This window comes from Eumetopias jubatus, unplaced genomic scaffold, assembly GCF_037043125.1.
Source record: "Eumetopias jubatus isolate StellerSeaLion01/CBP00866 unplaced genomic scaffold, mEumJub1_p1.0 scaffold_8, whole genome shotgun sequence".
Classification (NCBI taxonomy): domain Eukaryota; kingdom Metazoa; phylum Chordata; class Mammalia; order Carnivora; family Otariidae; genus Eumetopias; species Eumetopias jubatus.
Genome location: NW_028274814.1, coordinates 9,449,368 through 9,468,796, shown reverse-complemented (window position 1 = coordinate 9,468,796; position 19,429 = coordinate 9,449,368). Strand labels below are relative to the sequence as shown.

Below are 19,429 nucleotides of genomic sequence, written 5' to 3'. Positions count from 1 at the left end.
AAAATAAATTTTTAGAATATATAAAATACACAAAACAGAATTACAAATTGTTTATACCAACTTAGTATATAAAGTTATTTTTCAATAAAAAGAGAAACAATAAATCTATGCTAGTGATTGCCTTGATGGGTGGAGGGACTGGTTACGGTGCATAAAAGGTCTGCATTTTCATCCAAATATTTTATTTCCCTTTAAGAAACAAACATGGAAAGTTCTGACAATTTTTAAATTTTTTATAGAATTTTAACCAGTTGCCCTCCATTATTGAATAATACATCTTTTCCCCCTGATTTAAAATACTAGTTCCCACAACCCAACAACAAAAAAAATCAGATATTAATATGGGCAAAGAGCTGCAATAGACAGTTGTCTAAAAAAGATATGCAATTGGACAATCAGCACATTAAATGATCCTAAACATCACTAAGTAGTAGGCAAATGCAAATCAGTTGTTTTTGGTTTCTTTTTAGATTTTTTATTTCTTTACTAATATTTTCATTTTGTTCACACAATGCTTTCTTAACTTTCTCCACATCCTTCTTTAGTTCTTTGAGCATCTTTAAAAACAGTTGTTTTAAAGTCTTTTTCTAGGGCGCCTGGGTGGCTCAGTTGGTTAAGCGACTGCCTTCGGCTCAGGTCATGATCCTGGAGTCCCAGGATCGAGTCCCGCATCGGGCTCCCTGCTCAACGGGGGGTCTGCTTCTCCCTCTGACCCTCTTCTGTCTCGTGCTTTCTATCTCTCATTCTCTCTCTCTCAAATAAATAAATAAATCTTTAAAGTCTTTTTCTAGTATATGTGCCATTAATTAGATCTGTATGAGTGACATTTACTATTGTTTTGTTTTTTTCATTGAATGGACCATATTTATTGTTTTTTGTATGCCATGTGATTTTGTTGTTGTTGAATACTGGGCATTTGAATCTAATAATGTGGTAACTCTGGGGCGCCTGGGTGGCTCAGTCGATAAGCGTCTGCCTTCGGCTCAGGTCATGATCCCAGGATCCTGGGATCGAGTCCCACATCGGGCTCCCTGCTCAGCAGGAAGCCTGCTTCTCCCTCTCCCACTCCCCCTGCTTGTGTTCCTGCTCTCGCTGTCTCTCTCTGTCCAATAAATAAATAAAATCTTTAAAAAATAATAATAATAATAATGTGGTAACTCTGGATATCAGATTCTCCTCTGGCCCCAGGGTTTCCTGTTTTTTGTTACTGTTTTGTTTATTGTTATGGTTTGTTGATTGTTGTAGGCTGTCTGTGGGAGGATCAGCCTGAGGTAAAACTAAAATTCTTCTCAAGTCCTTTCAGAGCCTTTCCCTGGGCATGTGTGGTCACTTCTAGCTTTTCTTGTGTTTGCAGTTCCTTTTTTTAATTTTTTTAAGATTTTATTTCTCCATTCAACACATAGTGGGAGAGAGCTCAAGAGAAAGCCCAAGCAGGGGGAGCAGCACAGGGAGAGGGAAAAGCAGTCTCCCCACTGAGCAGGGAGCTACAAGCAGGGGTTCGATCCCAGGACCCTGGCATCATGACCTGAGTCAAGGACAGATGCTTAACCAACTGAGCCACCCAGGCGCCCCAAAATAAATAAAATCTTAAAAAAAAAATTAACTGTGGAAATAAAGGAACATTGATTCAAGGAAAAAGCTGAGGGGCGCCTGGATGGCTCAGTCGGTTAAGCCTCAGATTCTTGATTTCGGCTCAGGTCATGATCTTGAACCCCAAGTCAGGCTTCTGGCCTGGGCTCAGTGGGAGTTGGCTTGAGATTCTCTCTCTCTCTCTCTCTCTCTCTCCCTGCCCCTCCCCCCTCGTGTGTGCTCTCTCTCAAATAAATAAATAAAATCTATTACTTGAGAGAGAGAGAGCACAAGGAGGGGGAGTGGCAGAGGGAGAGGGAGAAGCAGGCTCCCCACTGAGCAGGGTGCCTGACTTGGGGCTCGATCCCAGGACCCTGAGATCATGAACTAATCCGAAGGCAGATGCTCAACCATCTGAGCTACCCTGGCGCCCCAAATAATAAATCTTAAAAGAAAAAGAAAAACAGCTAAATCTCAGTAAAAATGGTAAGCTTTGTGTTGTTTGAACTTGCCTTGTTTCCATCCCTCTCTCCCTAGCTCTGCAGTCGCCTGGAAAACAAACTGTCTTACAATCATAGTGCTTTGGAAAGCATCATCCTAGCAGCCTCTGGATGGGGAAGAACAGGTTGGGAAAGCCCCCAAAAGTCCGATGCCCAGAGAATTATCGCTATTTGACCTTGCTGGAAAAGCCCCATTCTCAGGACTTACCTTTCACTTGACTCAGAACTCACTTAGCACCAACAATCCTATGTATTTGTTAAAAACCACTTTTAACTGTTTACCATTGCAGTGGCTGTGGCAGCCATAATAGGGAAAACAAGAGCTTGAAAAAAATTTTTATTTACTTATTTGAGAGAGAGAGAGAATGAGAGATAGAGAGCACGAGAGGGAAGAGGGTCAGAGGGAGAAGCAGACTCCCTGCTGAGCAGGGACCCGATGTGGGACTCGATCCCAGGACGCCAGGATCATGACCTGAGCCAAAGGCAGTCGCTTAACCAACTGAGCCACCCAGGCGCCCTTGAAAACAAATTTCTAAAGGAAAATCTGGAGAATGAGATGTCCACAGAGGGTTTTGAAAAACTGCAACATATATTTTTGGAAATCCAGAATACCACGAATCCATGCAGAGTTGTGCCCGTGCCCAGGGGACACTGAGTTCAGTGGCTACAAATGACAAAGAATACAAACATTACAGAACTAGCTTGGAGAAGTCATTAAACAAACAGACGACAACAACAAACAGGAACAGCATAAACTCCTGGGGAGAAACCAGATGTTCTTGTGTATGAGTAACTTGCACAATGACACAGGTAGCACCCAGGCCACATAGATATGTATTGTAAAAGTTTCCCCACTTGCAGTGAACACCCGAAACTCTATTTCCTTTGATTATCTACTCTCTCTGGAAACTTCCCACACCAATCTCAGGGCATTGCTGTCAGTGCTAATGCTCTTACCAGATTTTCTTTTTGAGGAATGTGGATGTGGAACGGAGGGATTTGAGAGGAGGATTGGCTTCTTGAATGGTGGAGATGAAAAACTGGGGACACAAATTTGCCTTGATCTCCGCCATTTACAAAGGGTAGCAAAAACAAAACAAAACCTTTGCAAAGATACAGGGCACTAAATGAGAATACTGCCTGGGTTCCTGATGGCCTTCCCAATGACTTGCACTAGTATTTTCTTAGGACTGACTGCATTTGAAGTTTTTTTTTTTTTTAAGATTTTATTTATTTATTTGAGAGAGAGAGAATGAGAGATAGAAAGCACGAGAGGGAAGAGGGTCAGAGGGAGAAGCGGACTTCCTGCTGAGCAGGAAGCCCGATGTAGGACTCGATCCCAGGACTGCAGGGTCATGACCTGAGCCAAAGGCAGTCGCTTAACCAACTGAGCCACGCAGGCGCCCAGGACTGACTGGATTTGAAGTTTTGAGTACTGTGAGTGAGCCTGAATTCTCGTAATGAGAACTTATTTTTTCTTTTTCTCTTTTCCCCTTTTGTCTTTTTCTTTCTTATGCTACCTCGGGTTTTGTTTTCTGTAACTTCCAACTAAAGATATACTAACTTTACATGGGCTGCCATTTGTCTTTAGAACTTTTTAAATATTATTTTGTTCATTTGTAGGGAAAAGAGAAATCATTCTAGATATTTCCAACACTAAGGGATTTATAAAACCCCTAGAAGGGTTGGAGGACAAAGTTCAGGGAAGGGCCATGATTATCCAGTTCTCAGCTAGGTTCAAAGATTGAGATACTCGGGGCACCTGGGTGGCTCAGTCATTAAGCATCTGCCTTCGGCTCAGGTCATGATCCCAGGGTCCTGGGATCGAGCCCCGCATCGGGCTCCCTGCTCGGCGGGAAGCCTGCTTCTCCCTCTCCCACTCCCCCTGCTTGTGTTCCCTCTCTCGCTGTGTCTCTCTCTGTTAAATAAATAAATAAAATCTTAAAAAAAAAAAAAAAAAAGAAAAGTTTCCACGGAGTGGTGAGAACAAAAACCTAGTTAGAGTACAGTTGATCCTTGAACAATGTGGGGTTAGGGGTCCAGACACACACCCCCATCTGCAAGTCGGAAATCTGCGTGTAACTTTTGACTCCCCCAAAACTGAACTGCTAATTGCCTATTGACCTGAAGTCTTACTGATAAAGTCAGTTAACACATGTTGTGTATGTTGCGTGTATTACATACTGTATTCTTACAGTAAAGCTAGAGAAAAGAAAATGTTATTAAAATAAGGAAGACAAATACCTTTACGGTACTGTCCTGTGTTTACTGAAAAAAATCCATGTGTAAGTGGAACTGCACAGTTCACACTGGTGTTGTTCAAAGATCAGTTAGAGTCTGAAGAAAAAATGTGAAATAAGGAAGTGGAAACGGCTTACATAGGTAAGGCTTGATGACAATTTTGCTTTGAAAGAGAAGAGAGAACCCGGGTGCCTTCTAGAAGAGTGTGTGGGCTGGAAGGCAGGGTGGTTGGGTACTTGGTTGGATAGTAAGATGGACAGTAATTTTGGCAGGCTTTTTAAAGCTGACTGATATGATCCAGTAGTGAGGGCACATGATTCTTCAGTGAAGGAGAAGGGATGGGATCCGAGAAGTAGAAAAGGGGATGCTCCTAGATAGCAGCAGGGACAGTTCATCCACTGTCACAGGAGTGAAGGCAGAGCCTAAGGTCACAAATGCAGACAGGTTGGTGACTCTCTCGGTGGGATGATCAGTGCTCCTGTCAGATCGTTTCTATTTATCTCAGCATAAAGTTAGGTCATGAGCTGAGATAGAGGAGTTTTCTGATAAAGGAATAAGTGAGTCAACTCAGATAGTGAAAAAGGTAATTACTAGTGAAAGGTAGGATTTGCGGAGCAGGGCTCAATGTCCACATGCGTTTCATGGGGAGCATAAATGCCAAAGGAGACCAGTGTCCATGGTTGTATATCATTTATCCAGTCACCTCTAGCTGCTTGGTTGCAGGCACAGAACAGCCCGACTGTTGAGCTTGGAGCCTGAATTTCCTTATTCTGAAATGGGAATAATCTGTTTGGGGGGTTGATTTTAAGAACTAACTGAAAAATTAAGAAGGAACTTTGGCATCATATTTGAGTAGGGCTTTACAGTGTACAATTCTATCACAAAACCCTGGGCTTTATATGCCCCTTTTCTTCTGGATAGAATTTGAATAGCTCAGCTTTGAGAGTTGGGGGAAATTCACAAATATTAAACCTCTGAAGAGAAACTGCTCATTTGCCTCTGCATATACTGCCGGCTGATATTTATGCCATAATAATTTCCCAGGAAAACATTGGAATATGACCAGAAAAGAATAGACTCTGACATTTTTTTCTTGAATTTCAGAGGGAAGTGCAAAAACCTGTGATGGTGTACAGTGTGCCTTTGAGGAACTTGTTGAAAAGATCATTCAGACGCCTGGACTGTGGGAAAGTGAGAACCAGAATAAAGGAGTCAAACTGACACACAGGGAAGAAGGCCCTGGAGGAAGAGCCTGTGGTGGTTACTGTTCTGTGTTATAAACTCTGGGAAACTCCATCTCTTGCATATTTGATCACATAGTGACATCTTTCTGTATATTAACTTTTAACTGCTATTTTAGGGACCTTGCAGAACATTAAGAGGATTATACATCATGACCAAGTGGGATTTATCCCAGCAATGCAAGTGGTTCAACATGGGAAAATCAGTCAATGTAATACACCACACTAATAAAGCAAAGGATAAAAAGCACATGATCATCTCAATAGATGCAGAAAAGGCATTTGACAAGATCTAATACCCATTTATGATAAAAAAAAAAAACTCAAGAAACAAGGAATAGAAATGAACTTCCTCAAAATGATAGGGGCATTTATGAAAACTGCAGAGCTAACATTATACTCAATAGTGAAAGACTAAAAGAGTTCCCTCTAAAGTCGGGAACAAGATAAAGGTGCCCATTTTCACCAATGGCATTCAACACTGAAGTAGAAGTGCTAGCCAGAGCAATGAGATAAGAAATAGAAATAAAAGGAATTCAAACTGGAAATGAAGAAGGTAACTATTCCTTTTTACATGATCACATGATTCTATATCTGAAAATTCCAAATTATCCACAATAAAACTAATAGAGTTAATAAACAGATTGAGCAAAGCTGCAAGATACAAGATGAACACACAAAAATCAGTTGTGTTTCTATTTGTGTGCAATCAACAATCCAAAAATGAAATGAAGAAAGCTATTCCATTTAAATAGTGTCTAAAATAATAAAATATTTAGAAATAAATTTAAACAAGGAAGTGAAAGACTAAAAATACAAAAATTTGGTAAAAAGAAGACCTAAATTAATGGAAAGAAATCCTTAGTTCATGGGGAGGAGGACAGTATTTTTAAAATGTCAATCACACCTAAAACACACCTAAAAACATTTAGGTGTGATTGACATTTATAGATTCAACACAATCTTACAAAATTCCAATTGGCCTTTTTCCTTAAGAAATGGAAAACCCAACCCTCAAATTCATATGGAATTGCAAGGCTCCCTGGATAATCCAAACTAATCATGAAAAAGAAGAAAAGAACTGGAGGACTGTGATTTCCACAACAAAGCTACAGCGGTCGAAACAGTGTGGTACTGGCAAATCAACAGACTGGTAGGCTAATGGAATAGAATTGAGAGTCCAGAAATAAACCCATACATCTACAGCCAATTGATTTTTGACAAGGATGCCAAATCCAACCAACTTGGAAAGAACAGTCTCTTCAACACATGGTACTTGGACAACTGGATTTTCATATGTGCAAGAATGAATTCCATGTGAGCAGAATGACCTCACACCATATACAAAAATGAACTAAAAGCTGCTCAACAACTAAAATCTAAGAGCTAAAACCATGAAACTCTTAGAAGGAAACACAGGGAAAATGTGCATGACCTTGGACTTGTCAATGCATTCATAGATGTAACACCAAAAGCATAAGTAGCAGAAAGAAAATGATAAAAGATAAATTGGATTTCATCAAAATTAAAAACTCCTGTGCATTAAAGCCATTATCAAAAAAGTGAAGAGACAGTACATGGAAGTGAGAGGAAATATTTACAAATCATGTATCTTTTTTTTTTTTTTTTTGAGAAAGAGATAGCAAGAGCGTGAGCAGGGGAGAGGGGCAGAGGGGGGGTCGAGAGAAAATCTTAAGTAGGCTCCACACCCAGCACTGAGCCTGACGAGGGGCTCTATCTCACAACCTTGAGATCATGAGCTGAACTGAAACCAAGAATTGGGACGCTCAACCAACTGAGCCACCCACGTACCCCTACAAATCATATATCTGATAAGGGTTTAATATCCAAAATACACAAAGTACTCATTAACAACAGGACTCAACAACCAAAAGACAACCCAATTAAAAAATGGGCAAAGGACTTGCATAGACATCTCTCCAAAGAAGATAGGCAGATGGCCAATAAGCACATGAAAAGATACTGAACATCATCAGTAATTAGGGAATTGTAAATCAAGCCACACTTTGCCACTACTAAGATGGCTATAATCAATAAAACAAAAAGAAACAAATTTTGGTGAGGATGTGCAGAAATTGGAACCCTTATACATTGCTGGTAGGATATAAAATGGGGTAGCCTCTGTGGTAAGCAGTTTGGCTGTTCTTCAAAGAATTATACAACTCACCAATTCAACTCTTAGGTATATACTGAAAGGAATTGAAAACAGGAGCTCAAAAAAAATTTGTCCACCAGCATTATTTACAATAGCCAAAAGGTGGAAACATTCCAAGTGCCCATCAACAGATAAGTGGATAAACAGTGCTGTTTATACACGATGAAATATTAGTCAGTCATAAAAAGGAATGAAGTTTTGATGCATGCCACGTCATAGCTGAACCTTGAAAACATTGTGCTAAGTGAAATGAGCCAGTTACAAAAGAACAGATATTGTATGATTCCACTTATATGAAATCTCTAGGCAAATTCATAGGGATAGAGAGTAGATGAAGGTTAACTGGGACTGGGGCCGTGGAGGATTACTGCCTAATGCTTATACAAAGTCTGTTTGGGGTAATGGAAAATATTTAGAAACAGATAGTTGTGACGGTTGCACGTTGAATCTAATTCAACGGTTGACAGTGTGAATCTGATTAATGCCAGTGAATAGTACACTGAAAAATGATTGAAATGATATATTTTATATCTTTTATATGTATTTCATCGCACGCAAATAATTTTTAAAAAGAGTTAAACAACCAGTAAGGCTGTTTTACCTGTACCATGATGTGATTGCAAATAATATGATTAGCAGGTATGCCAAGTGCAACAAAGGGATCACGGTCATAGAAGTAGCTTCAAATTCCAGTTGTCTGGAAAGTGATGTGAAATAGACTGCCTGCCACAAAAATATACCCAAGTAAATAACTTTTCACTCCAATATCTGTGTGTGTTACAAACACTACCGAAACACTATAGCTTATTCATTGAAACAACATATTAAAATTTAGTAAAAGATCAAAATATGTGAGCAACTATGACTTTAGAATAAAGAAGGCAGCATAGATTTGCTTCTTCCCGCAAATCCCTGCCATGCTTTCCAAAGTTTCTTGCAAAAACCCGAAGTTTGACACTCCTGACTATACAAAATCTGAGTTCTCTATAAGACCATGAAGTCATTAACAGCCACAGAAATGTGTCACTTTTTCTAAATTTTATTAGGTTGTTGTCTTTTACTATTTTAATTGCATTGATATTTCAGAAAGATCTAGCATCCAAAGGCTTTTTCCAGTAGTTGACTCACTTTGACCAGGCTTATTCACAAGTACTAGTAGGCTTACTGGCCCAACGTTACAGAGTACTTAGCATGTGCCTGGTACTATGCGATCACTTAGTTGGAAAATGCTAAGCTAGTTCTCTTTTCAAAAACAGCATGGAACTTGTGCTTAAAGGTTTGTTGTTGTTGTTTTTTTTAATTTTTTTTTTATTTCAGTGAACTCCAAACAAGATTTAGGGGGCTCCCCCAAACAGCAGAGCCTTTAACTAAAAGTAGGAATTTCAAAGTCATTTGACTAGGAAACCTGATGGTCAATGTCTGTATGGAACAGACCTACCTTGAGGATGTAGGATTTGTGTTTTCCACCAGAACATTACTAAGGATTTAAGATTTGTGGCATCTTTGATGTGTGAGATTAAGGACGCTGGATTAAGTACCAAATAGAGTAGAGCACTCCCAGCTTCTAACCAAGGACTCCATCAAATAATCAGGGAGTGCTACTGCTATGATCCTTGGAAGAAGTGTCCTTATTCCTCCCACCTTCTCCTGGCCTCCCTATCAAGCCCAGCCACCAGGTACCTGGATCTTCTTTAGGGCTAGACTCATTTCGATGTTGCTAAATTCGTCCAGGAAATGGATCAACCACATCTTGCTAAGCTCGTTGATCTCTCCATCCTCAGTCTTCAGGTAGTACAGAAGCCGCATGGCTTTGGCCTTCACGAGTAACTGGTTCCTTCCCGTCCTCTTGCCTGAAAGGGTTCCTCCAATGGTGCCGGCCATGTAGATGGGCTGACCTGTTTGGTTGAAGATTGGGAAGGTGAGGTGTCTCAGGTCGAGATTCTTGTTCATCTGCCAGGCAGCCAGGAGTGGGTTGGAGGGCACGCAGAGGCCCTGGTTCTTAGCGCACACCTGACTGTAGCGGATCTGGGTTCCGTTTTCCTCTGTCACATACAGATCCTGTACCACGTCGTCCAGTTTACCAATTTCCTCTAGGATTTCTTGTTCCAGCAGTGAGGCCGTGTTGGAGACTGCCAGAATACAAGCAAAATTGACTTCGGTGCTCTTCCTGGAGACAGAAGTGGTAAGAGTTGTTGGCGGTGAAATGTCCCTGCACAAAGTGCCGCTCAGCCTTGCCCAGGCTCCCTATGGGGGTGTACTGCTCCTCCAGGTTTTCTTCTTCATCCTTGAGCCAGTGCCCAGAGCAGCCGTCAGCAGCATGGGCGCCAGCAGGAAGATCCAGGGGTGCGAGCCCACCTCTCACCCCAGCCTTCCGAAGGCGTGGGAGAGGGGCGCCTCTAGGCAGTCGGTATGGCAGCGAGGTCTCTCGACCTACCAAACTGCACTGATTTTCTGATCCGGGGAGCCGGCGAACTTGAACGTCCCCGCACTGACAGCAGCTGGGAATGGGATGCCCCAAGGGACTGCGTGCTCCGCCCCAAGCCCAGTTTAGCTCGGGTTCCCGTCCTTGACTCGACTCGACTCCCAAGAGCCGCTCAGCCTTGGCTGGGCTCCCTTTGGGGGTGTACTGCTCCTCGAGGTTTTCTTCTTCATCCTTGGTCTAGTAAATTGAGCCAGTGCCCAGAGCGGCCGTCAGCAGCATGGGTGCCAGCAGGAAGGTCTAGGGTGCCAGCCCATCTCCCACCTCAGCCTTCCGAAGGCGCGGGAGAGGGGCGCCTCTAGGCAGTTGGTGTGGCAGAGGGATCTCTCCGACAACTGATTTTCCGACCCGGGAGCTGGCCGACTTGAACGTCCTCGCACTGACAGCGGCTGGGAATGGGACGCCCCAAGGGACTCCGTGCTCTGCCCCAAAGCCCAGTTCAGCTCAGGTTCCTGTCCTCGACTCGCTCGACTCGACTGGACTCCCAGGAGCCGCTCAGCCTTGGCCGGGCTCCCTATGAGGGTGTACTGCTCCTCGAGGTTTTCTTCTTCATCCTTGGTCAAGTAAATCAAGCCAGTGCCCAGTGCGGCACTGGCCTGCAACCTGCTGCTTTCTCCTCCCACTTGCACTCACCCAAGTTACCCCACTGGGTCAGAGTCTCCCACCCATTCCCAGCAGCACCCATTTCCTAAGCCCCTGCACAGCACCCAGCGTCCATCACCTCCACTCCCCTCTAGGCCTTCAATCCTTTGTGGGCTCTGAGCCCACCATTCACTCCCAAGCGCTAATGGGAAGATTCTCTTTCCGGGGCGGAAGGGTGGCTGGGGGACGGAACTTTGCCCTCTCCATGGGCATCACCTTTCTCTAGCCCTCCCTGCCCTGGCTTTGGAGTTGTTTCCATGACGACAGGACCTGATGTATAGAATTCGGTATATGTATTTATTACACATATAAATAAATACATAAATAAGATGTTTTGTGGCTAGGATCCTCAAGAGCTGGGCCTCTCCCCGGGACCCGGAAACAGAAAGTTGCTTCCCAACTCTGAATGTCTAAATCTCCCAGATGATCCGAATCAGCGGATTAGAAACCAGAATCACACTGGTTAGAAACCCAGACTCCGGATATCCTTCCACTCCTGGCCAGCTAAGTCAAAATCTCCGCACCGAGACCCGGAATCTGGATTTAACCAGAGAAAGAAGCTGGAGTGGTTGTTGAAAGACGGCACCTAGGCGATTGAGCCAAGGCTTACAGCCTGGACCTCTGACGACTACTGAGTAAGAACTTGACAGACCACTCCACCACAGCCTACCCCCCAAGGTGGGTGAAATGGATGAAGGTGATCAAAAGCTTTTGCACATGGTATTCAAGAACAAGGCATCTGTATCTCCCTGTGGGGAGGAAAAAACAAAACAACAACAAAAAACAGGCTCTTCTGGACCCATGAGCTCCCTGTGTAGCTGCTGTGTAATCAAGAAGCTGGAGGTAGAAGGACCCAACCCCTCTGCCCAACTCACCTTGAGCCAAGAGCCTCTTTCATACGCATTCTAGTCACATCCTCAAAAAGGGAAACACGATTGGTCAATAAATGCAAGAAAAATGTCCAGCCACTCTAAGTTTTACCGTTCACATTATCAAAGATTTTTTTAAATTGTTATACTTGGTTTTATAAGGCTACGATAAGATACACTCATATATAATTTGGTGGGAGAAGGGGGAGTAAGAGATATTTCTGTATATTTATGTGATTGAATGATGTATGTCCATTAAAATTAAAATTGTGGAAGAATATTTAATATCATAGGGAACCCTCCTGTGATATTAATGAAAAAACAGGTTACAAAATATCATCTCTGGTGTAATTCTATGTTTTTTAAAAATATATAGGTGGATTATACACATTAAACCACAGTTTGAACATAAAAAAAAAGATGTTTTGTGCCTAAAAAAAATTATATATACATATATATTATTATTATTATATATATTATTTCAAATACTTTATACAGTTGATCTGTACCTTGCTTCTCGCTTCAATATTTGCATGGTGTAAAAGCTTCTCTGCTACTAATGTATTTGAACCAACGGCAGCATAGTGGAGAGAATTATTGCCAGCAATGTCCACAAGATTTGGATCAGCACCATGTTCTAGAAGAATACTCACACATCTCTCGTTCTGGCATTGTACAGCCTGTCAGTATTACACCAAGAAACAGAGTGTAAATTCTGGAAATTTAAAGTAAACGTGCCACAGGTTTCACCAATTAGTTATGCTTAAATGCAATAAATTTTCATTCTAAGTAATTAAATCAAATCCATCTCAGGCAGACACAGCTGCTACCACATACCTTCATCAGAGCAGTCCTGTAATCTCCATCAAAGAAGTTAAGCTGGCATTTCCTCTCCACTAGGAGAGCAACGACATCTGGATGGCCACTGGCACAGGCCAAATGGAGAGCAGTCCTATGAAAGTGAAAGAACTTTTTAGGAAATTATAGTGCACTATTTCAAAACATGCAATGAATTCATGTGATTGTAAACGTTAAATAGCACCTTATTCCTATGACTCCAAAACAAAGATTTAGTTTTCTTTTGAAGAAAGTACAATATTTATTAGTGATTATTCACCACACTAATAAAGAGCAGCCTATCTGATTAGGTAGAGCATGACCTCAGGATTCAGCTTAACTTGGGTTTGAATCCTACTTCAACTCTGTCACTTAACAGTTATCACTTACTCAGCCTTATCCTCAATTTCCTCATCAACAAAATGGGGATAGAAATAGTTATCTCGGGTCCCCTGCCCAGCTCAGTTTGAAGATCATGTGACTCTTGATCTTGAGGGTCATGAATTCGAGCCCCGTGTTGGGTACAGAGACGACTAAAAAATAATACTAATAAATAAAATAAAGAGTAGTTATCTCACAAGACCTCGGCCTGATGCTTAAATGAGGATCTATGCAAAGTTTGTTACATAATATTATTATAACTATTACTATTACTACTATTTTACAAAGACAACATCCAATTAGGTAAAGTGATACGATTATGCCTACTTTGTAGATATGTTTTAAGGATTTTCAAGAATACTACATTTCAGTGATTCTAAGATGCTCATTTTGTCACCTTTTAATATCTCTGACACCGGAATGCAATTTATAATTCAAAATGTCTTACAACTATAATTGGCAGAATTTTTAAAAATTTCTTATTGATACAGAAACTACTGGGGCATCAGACAATCTATGGTGCCTTACATTAAATGAAATAATGATATACACAACAGGTCTACTGCAGTTCTAGTCATATACCTGGCATTTAAATAAATTTTAGTTCTTGAAAGCATTATGGGAAAAGAGGACTAAAATAACGGAGCATGTGTTTTAAGTAATTTTTACCCTGATTTTCAAGAAACTTTAAGCCAAAGGAAACTCAGGATTTAAATAAACAGGGACAGCTCATTTTATTAAATATTTAGATTTATAAGTCACATGAAAATCAAGTACTACCAATTATCAATATTAGTATTTAATACTATTATAAATTTCAAAAGGGCAGGTAAAGGTTAACTTTTACAATTTCCTATCTTCAAGAAATATTTTCGTTTGAAAGGAAGGAGGAAAAGCCTTAACTGAGATTAAGTCCTAATACTGCAATTTAAAATTGCTCATCTTAGGGGCACCTCGGTGGCTAGTTGGTTGAGTGTCCAACTCTTGGTTTTGGCTCAGGTCATGATCTCAAGATCCTGAGATCGAGCCCCATGGCTCCGTGCTCAGCATGGAGTCAGCTTGAGATCCTCTCTCTCCCTCTCTCTTCCAAATAAATCAATCTTTTCTTAAAATTAAAAAAATAAAATAAAATTTCTCATCTTAGTAGTATCTAGCTGGCTCAATCAGTAGAACATGCAACCTTAGTCTCAATGATATAAATTCGAGCCCCATGTTGGGTATACAGATTACTTAAAAGTAAAATCTTTTAAATAAACAAAATAAAATAAAATAAATAGAATTTCTCATCTTACTAATACTGGACAACATGAAGTCTTTAAGAATGAAAAGATTCTGGGTAGAGTATGTCTCCTACATAACATGTGTTCAGATTCTATTTGATAAATAAATGGATTGAAAGAGTAGATACAGTTGGAGAGTTCAGTTATTTTTAAAGATTTATTTATTTTAGAGAAAGAGTATGCACAAGCGGGGGGAAGGGCAGAGGGAGAGGGAGAGAATCTCAAGCAGTCTCCCCACCAAGCATGGAGCCGGACATGGGGCTCAACCCCACAACCCCGAGATCACGATCCACGCCGAAATCAAGACTCTGATGCTCAACCGATTATGCCACCCAGGCATCCCAGAGAGTTCAGTATTTTTAAAGAAAACTTTTATAAAGTAAAGCAATACATTTGAAATTGCAACAATCATTTATATTTCCTATTTTTTATTTTTTTCATAAGGACACAACTAAAATTTTATAAACCTTTATATTATCATTTTTATTATTTATTTTCATAACGATGTAACTAAAATAAAATGATTAATCTATAATCATTTATACGTAATAAAGCTACACACAACAAAAAACAGGTATATATTTAATGTATGAATAAAATCTACAAGTACACATAAAAATATCCCCTTTACTTCTGAAGAGGCTAAACGTTGTCAGAAGATACCAATCCCCACCTGCACTCCCAAATTCTTTTTAAATAGAAAGTAAGAGGGGCACCTGGGTGGCTCAGTTAAGTGCTTGCCTTCAGCTCAGGTCACGTTCCCAGGGTCCTGGGATCGAGCCCCGCATCGGGCTCCCTGCTCAGCCGGGAGCCTGCCTCTCCCTCTACCCCTGTCTCTCTAGCTGTCTCTCTCTGTCAAATAAATACATAAAATCTTAAAAAAAAAAAACACCTGTCTGTACAGTGGTCTATACGGGGAATTATGAGTGGGTCCAAAGGCAGCTGAAGATTTCGTTTTGATGCTCAGCCGACCTGGGCGCTGGACCCCTGCTGCGGGGCCTCAGGAGGGAAGACCGCAAAGCGCCCTAGGTGACAGGAGGGCTCGGTTCCACAGGCGGAGCCCGGGAAGGTGCGCGCTTCTCCCGGTCCGCCCCACCTCCTCCCCGCCGTCTCGGGCAGCCGGCCTCCAAGTCCCTATTACCTGTTCATCTTGTCTCTTTCGTTCACGCCTTGTTTCCCGAAAGTGAGAACCTTCTGCAGTTTCCTTACGTTGCCCATGATGGCAACTTTGTGGATCTTTTTGAGATCTTTGTCTCGGATGTTGTACCCCCACCCGGAGCTGCTGGTTCCAATTCTCTTCCCACACGGGATGCCCGAGCCGTCCCTCAGCGAGCTGGTGACTGGAAGGGACGACCCGCCCTTCTTATCCTGGAAGCTAAAAAACTTCTCCATCGCAAAGCCTGGAGGCTTCACAAACACTTCACCTTCCCCTCGGCTTTTCACCACCTCTAGAGCCCAACACTAGCGCCAGAGATAAGCCAAACCCGCCTCGCCACTACATCACACTAGCGAAACTCCGCGGTTTGCCAACCGTAAACAAGCAAGGAAGCCAAACACAAGTGCGCTCAGGCACCTCACAAAGCCGCGTCGCTGCGCCTGCGCACAAAGGGCCGGCGGCCAAGGGTGCCCCAAGCGCATGTGCGAGGTCCCAGTCTCTCGAATCTCAGCGTTTGCTTGTGAGCCGGGGTGGGTTCCCCTTCAAACGTTGGCGGGAGTTGGCTGAGCTTTCCCGAACATCTGCAGAAGTTAGACTCGCCGGTGTGGAAAACCACTCTTCGTATCCTACTGGGGCTAGAGTGCATGAAACTTCAGGATGCTGAATGCCTCGTCCCCCAGAAAACTTCCCTAAAAAAAGCTCTCCCTCAGTTTATTCCTCTTCCATATCCCTCTGGACCCCAGCCGGTCTCCATGCCAATTGAGCAGATGCTGCAACAGAAAGCTGTTTTCAGGTGCTCCTGGGTGACTCAGGTGGTTGGGCATCTGCCTTCCCCGGGGCATGATCCCGGGGTCCTGGAATCGAGCCCCAGTTTGGGTTCCAGGCTCAGCAGGAAGCCTACTTCTCCCTCTGCTTCTGCCTGATGCTCCTCCTGCTTGTTCTCTCTCTCTAGTAAATAAAATCGTAAAAAAAAAAAAGAAATCTGTTTTCATGGTCAGAGACTTCAGCAATGTGTATCATCAAGTGCAAACTTATGAGAGGAAAACTATGCACGTTCTCCGGATGAAATGAAAAGGTATTTCTGCATGCCTCTTGATCCTCCCATTTGTCCCAGCCTTACATTTACATTTACATTTTCTTTTCTTTCTTTCTTTCTTTCTTTCTTTCTTTCTTTCTTTCTTTCTTTCTTTCTTTCTTTCTTTCTTTCTTTCTTTCTTTTTTTTTTTTTTTTTTTTTTTTGCTCTTATTTCCCAATCTTTAAGCAAGCCAAGATTTATTTTGGAGCATGGTGCAACATTTAAGGTTTGGTTTGGTTTGGTTTTGAGAGAGAATGGGGGGCAATAATGGGGGGAGGGACAGCGGGAGAGGGAGAGAGGAGACTCTGAAGCAGGCTCCACCCCGAGCGCGGAGGGGTGGCGATTGATCTCAGGACCCTGACATAATAACCGGACCTGAAATTAAGATCAGACGCTTAATCCACTGAGCCACACAGGTGCCCCAACATCTAAGAACTTTTTAAAAAATAGTTATTTGCTTGTCATAACTAATCCATCTTTTCTCACCTAGTTTAAAATGCCACTTCATCGTTAATTAAATTCTCAGTTATGTTTTTTTCTGTTTCTGGGTTTTACGTTCTGTACAAATGACTAGTAGTCTTCTTGTATCCGTACTCTACTATTTTAACTTCTTTATAAACTATGTTTAATCCATTACAGGTCCGTAGTTCCCCTTCTTAATCTCCTCTTTCAGTATTCTCTTGGCAATATTTACCTCTACATTATTTGAGATGAATTTTTAATCACTATGCTAAATTAAAAAGAATTCACAGTGAGAATTTGTAATTACAGTAAAAGAATTAATTTTAACAGAATCAAACATGAATAGTTATGTCTTTCAATTTAAGTTATGTCTTTCAATTTCAGTGTATCTAGATACATGTTATGTCTTTCATAAGCTTCTGGTAGTCTTTTTCCTTATATAAATCCTGCATACTTCTTTTTCTTGCATACTTCTTGATATATTTCTATCTGGGCTTTTTCATTTTTCTACTGTTATGGTGTATTGTTCCATTATAATTTGTAAATGGTTATTGTTTTGATATCTGTGTATTTATTTGGCAACAGAGTGAAGAACTTAAGCTTCAGTTTTGTTAACAGAAGCTGGTAGTTTCTACTCTGGAAAACAGTATGGAGTTTCCTCAAAAACTTGAAAATAGAGCTACGGTACAACCTAGCAATTGCACTACTGGGTATTTACCCCAAGGATACAAATGTAGGGATCCAAAGTCGTACGTGCAACCCAATATTTATAGCAGCAATGTCCACAATAGCCAAACTATGGAGAGAGTCAAGATGTCCATCAACAGATGGATGGATAAAGAAGGTGTGGTATATATATATATACAATGGAATATTATGCAGCCTTCAAAATGAGCAAAATCTTGCCATTGCAATGACATGGATGGAACTAGAGGATATTACACTAAGCGAAATAAGTCAAGCAGAGAAAGACATGTATCATATGATCTCCCTGATATGAGGAATTCTTAATCTCAGGAAACAAACTGAGGGTTGCTGGAGTGGTGGGGGGTGGGAGGGATGGGGTGGCTGGGTGATAGACATTGGGGAGGGTATGTGCTATGGTGAGTGATGTGAATTGTGTAAGACTGATGAATCACAGACCTGTATCTCTGAAACAAATAATACATTATATGTTAAGAAAAAAAGAAGAAGATATTAGGAAGGGAAAAATGAAGGGGGAAATAGGAGGAGGAGACAAACCATGAGAGACGATGGACTCTGAAAAACAAACTGAGGGTTCTAGAGGGGAGGGGGGGGTGGGAGGATGGGTTAGCCTGGTGATGGATATTAAAGAGGGCACTTTCTGCATGGAGCACTGGGTGTTATGCACAAACAATGAATCATGGAACACTACATCAAAAACTAATGATGTAATGTATGGTGATTAACATCACAATAAAATTAAATTAAAAAAAAGAAGAAGTTGGAAGTTTCTGGCAGGTACTTAGGGAAGGCACAAAGTGGATGGTAAAGATTTCATCAGAAAGATCTAATATTGAAGAATGGTATGATGCAGTTGAAAAAAAAACAAGTAAAATGCAAACAAGGTGGGCTGTGTGGCTTATATATACATATAGGCTGTATACTGAGTGTCTACAGAAACTCCTTTTAATGTGTTACTTGATCCAGTAATTACAACTGGATTATACCTGATATTGTGGGTGAAGCAGACAGAAAGGAACAGGAGCAGACCCATGACAACAGCTAACAAAACCAGCTAACCCAAAACTTACCAGATTCCTATTACATTTGTTAATGATTTTAAGAATTAACCAAAGTAAGAGCCCTTGGCTGGCTCAGTTGGTAGAGCATGCAACTCTTGATCTTGGGGTTATGAGTTTAAGCCTCATGTTGGGCATGGAGCTTACTTAAAAAATAAAAATTAAAAAAAAGTATTAACTGAAATAAAAACTGACAGAAACCACTGTTGCACAAGATGCACTGCATAATTTGATAGTTTGGTGTCTATTTTTACGGCAAGGCAAATACATAGATATAAATTTAGGTACTTATTCTTCAGAAGCCCTTTAATGCCATTTTACGTCTGTAGGTTGAATGATTTGACAATAAGTTGCTTGGAACTAGCAACTCAGAAACCAAGGGTCTGCATCTTCAGCCAAAATTGCTGCTGAAATAACCTACAGATCTCTGGAGAGCACTAAGGTCCCTGCTGAGGAGGTGAATAGTTCCAGGATGGGTGTCTTCATTGGTGAAAGAGCAATGAACAAAAACAAAGAAACAAAAACAACAACAAAAAATTTCTCAGGCTTATCCAGCTTAGCTAGACAAAATCATTTTGGTGTGTGTGAATGGTTTCAACTATGATCAACAAGCAATTGTCTCCTACAGGTTCCAGCTAGAAAATTATCTTTTGTCTCTTACTTGTCTCCTCAGAATTCCCCAGGGTGACTTATGAGACCAGTAAAGGTTCTCTGTAGTGACATTTGAACATAAGACTCTGACATTTCCTAATGCAAC

General features: G+C 41.3%; 1 protein-coding gene and 1 pseudogene across 1 annotated transcript; both read right to left on the bottom strand.

Moving 5' to 3' along the window:
* Positions 1–8,750: 8,750 nt before the first annotated feature.
* Positions 8,751–11,107, bottom strand: LOC114202981 (patched domain-containing protein 3 pseudogene; annotated as a pseudogene).
* On the bottom strand, positions 8,751–15,752 carry LOC114202983 (ankyrin repeat domain-containing protein 7-like). The gene is made up of 4 exons (XM_028096380.2): positions 15,357–15,752; positions 12,555–12,669; positions 12,227–12,397; positions 8,751–11,764 (listed from the first exon to the last, which is right to left on the bottom strand). The coding sequence occupies exons 1-4, from the start codon at positions 15,605–15,607 to the stop codon at positions 11,720–11,722; spliced, it is 582 nt and encodes a 193-aa protein (XP_027952181.1). The 5' UTR covers positions 15,608–15,752; the 3' UTR covers positions 8,751–11,719.
* Positions 15,753–19,429: the final 3,677 nt, after the last annotated feature.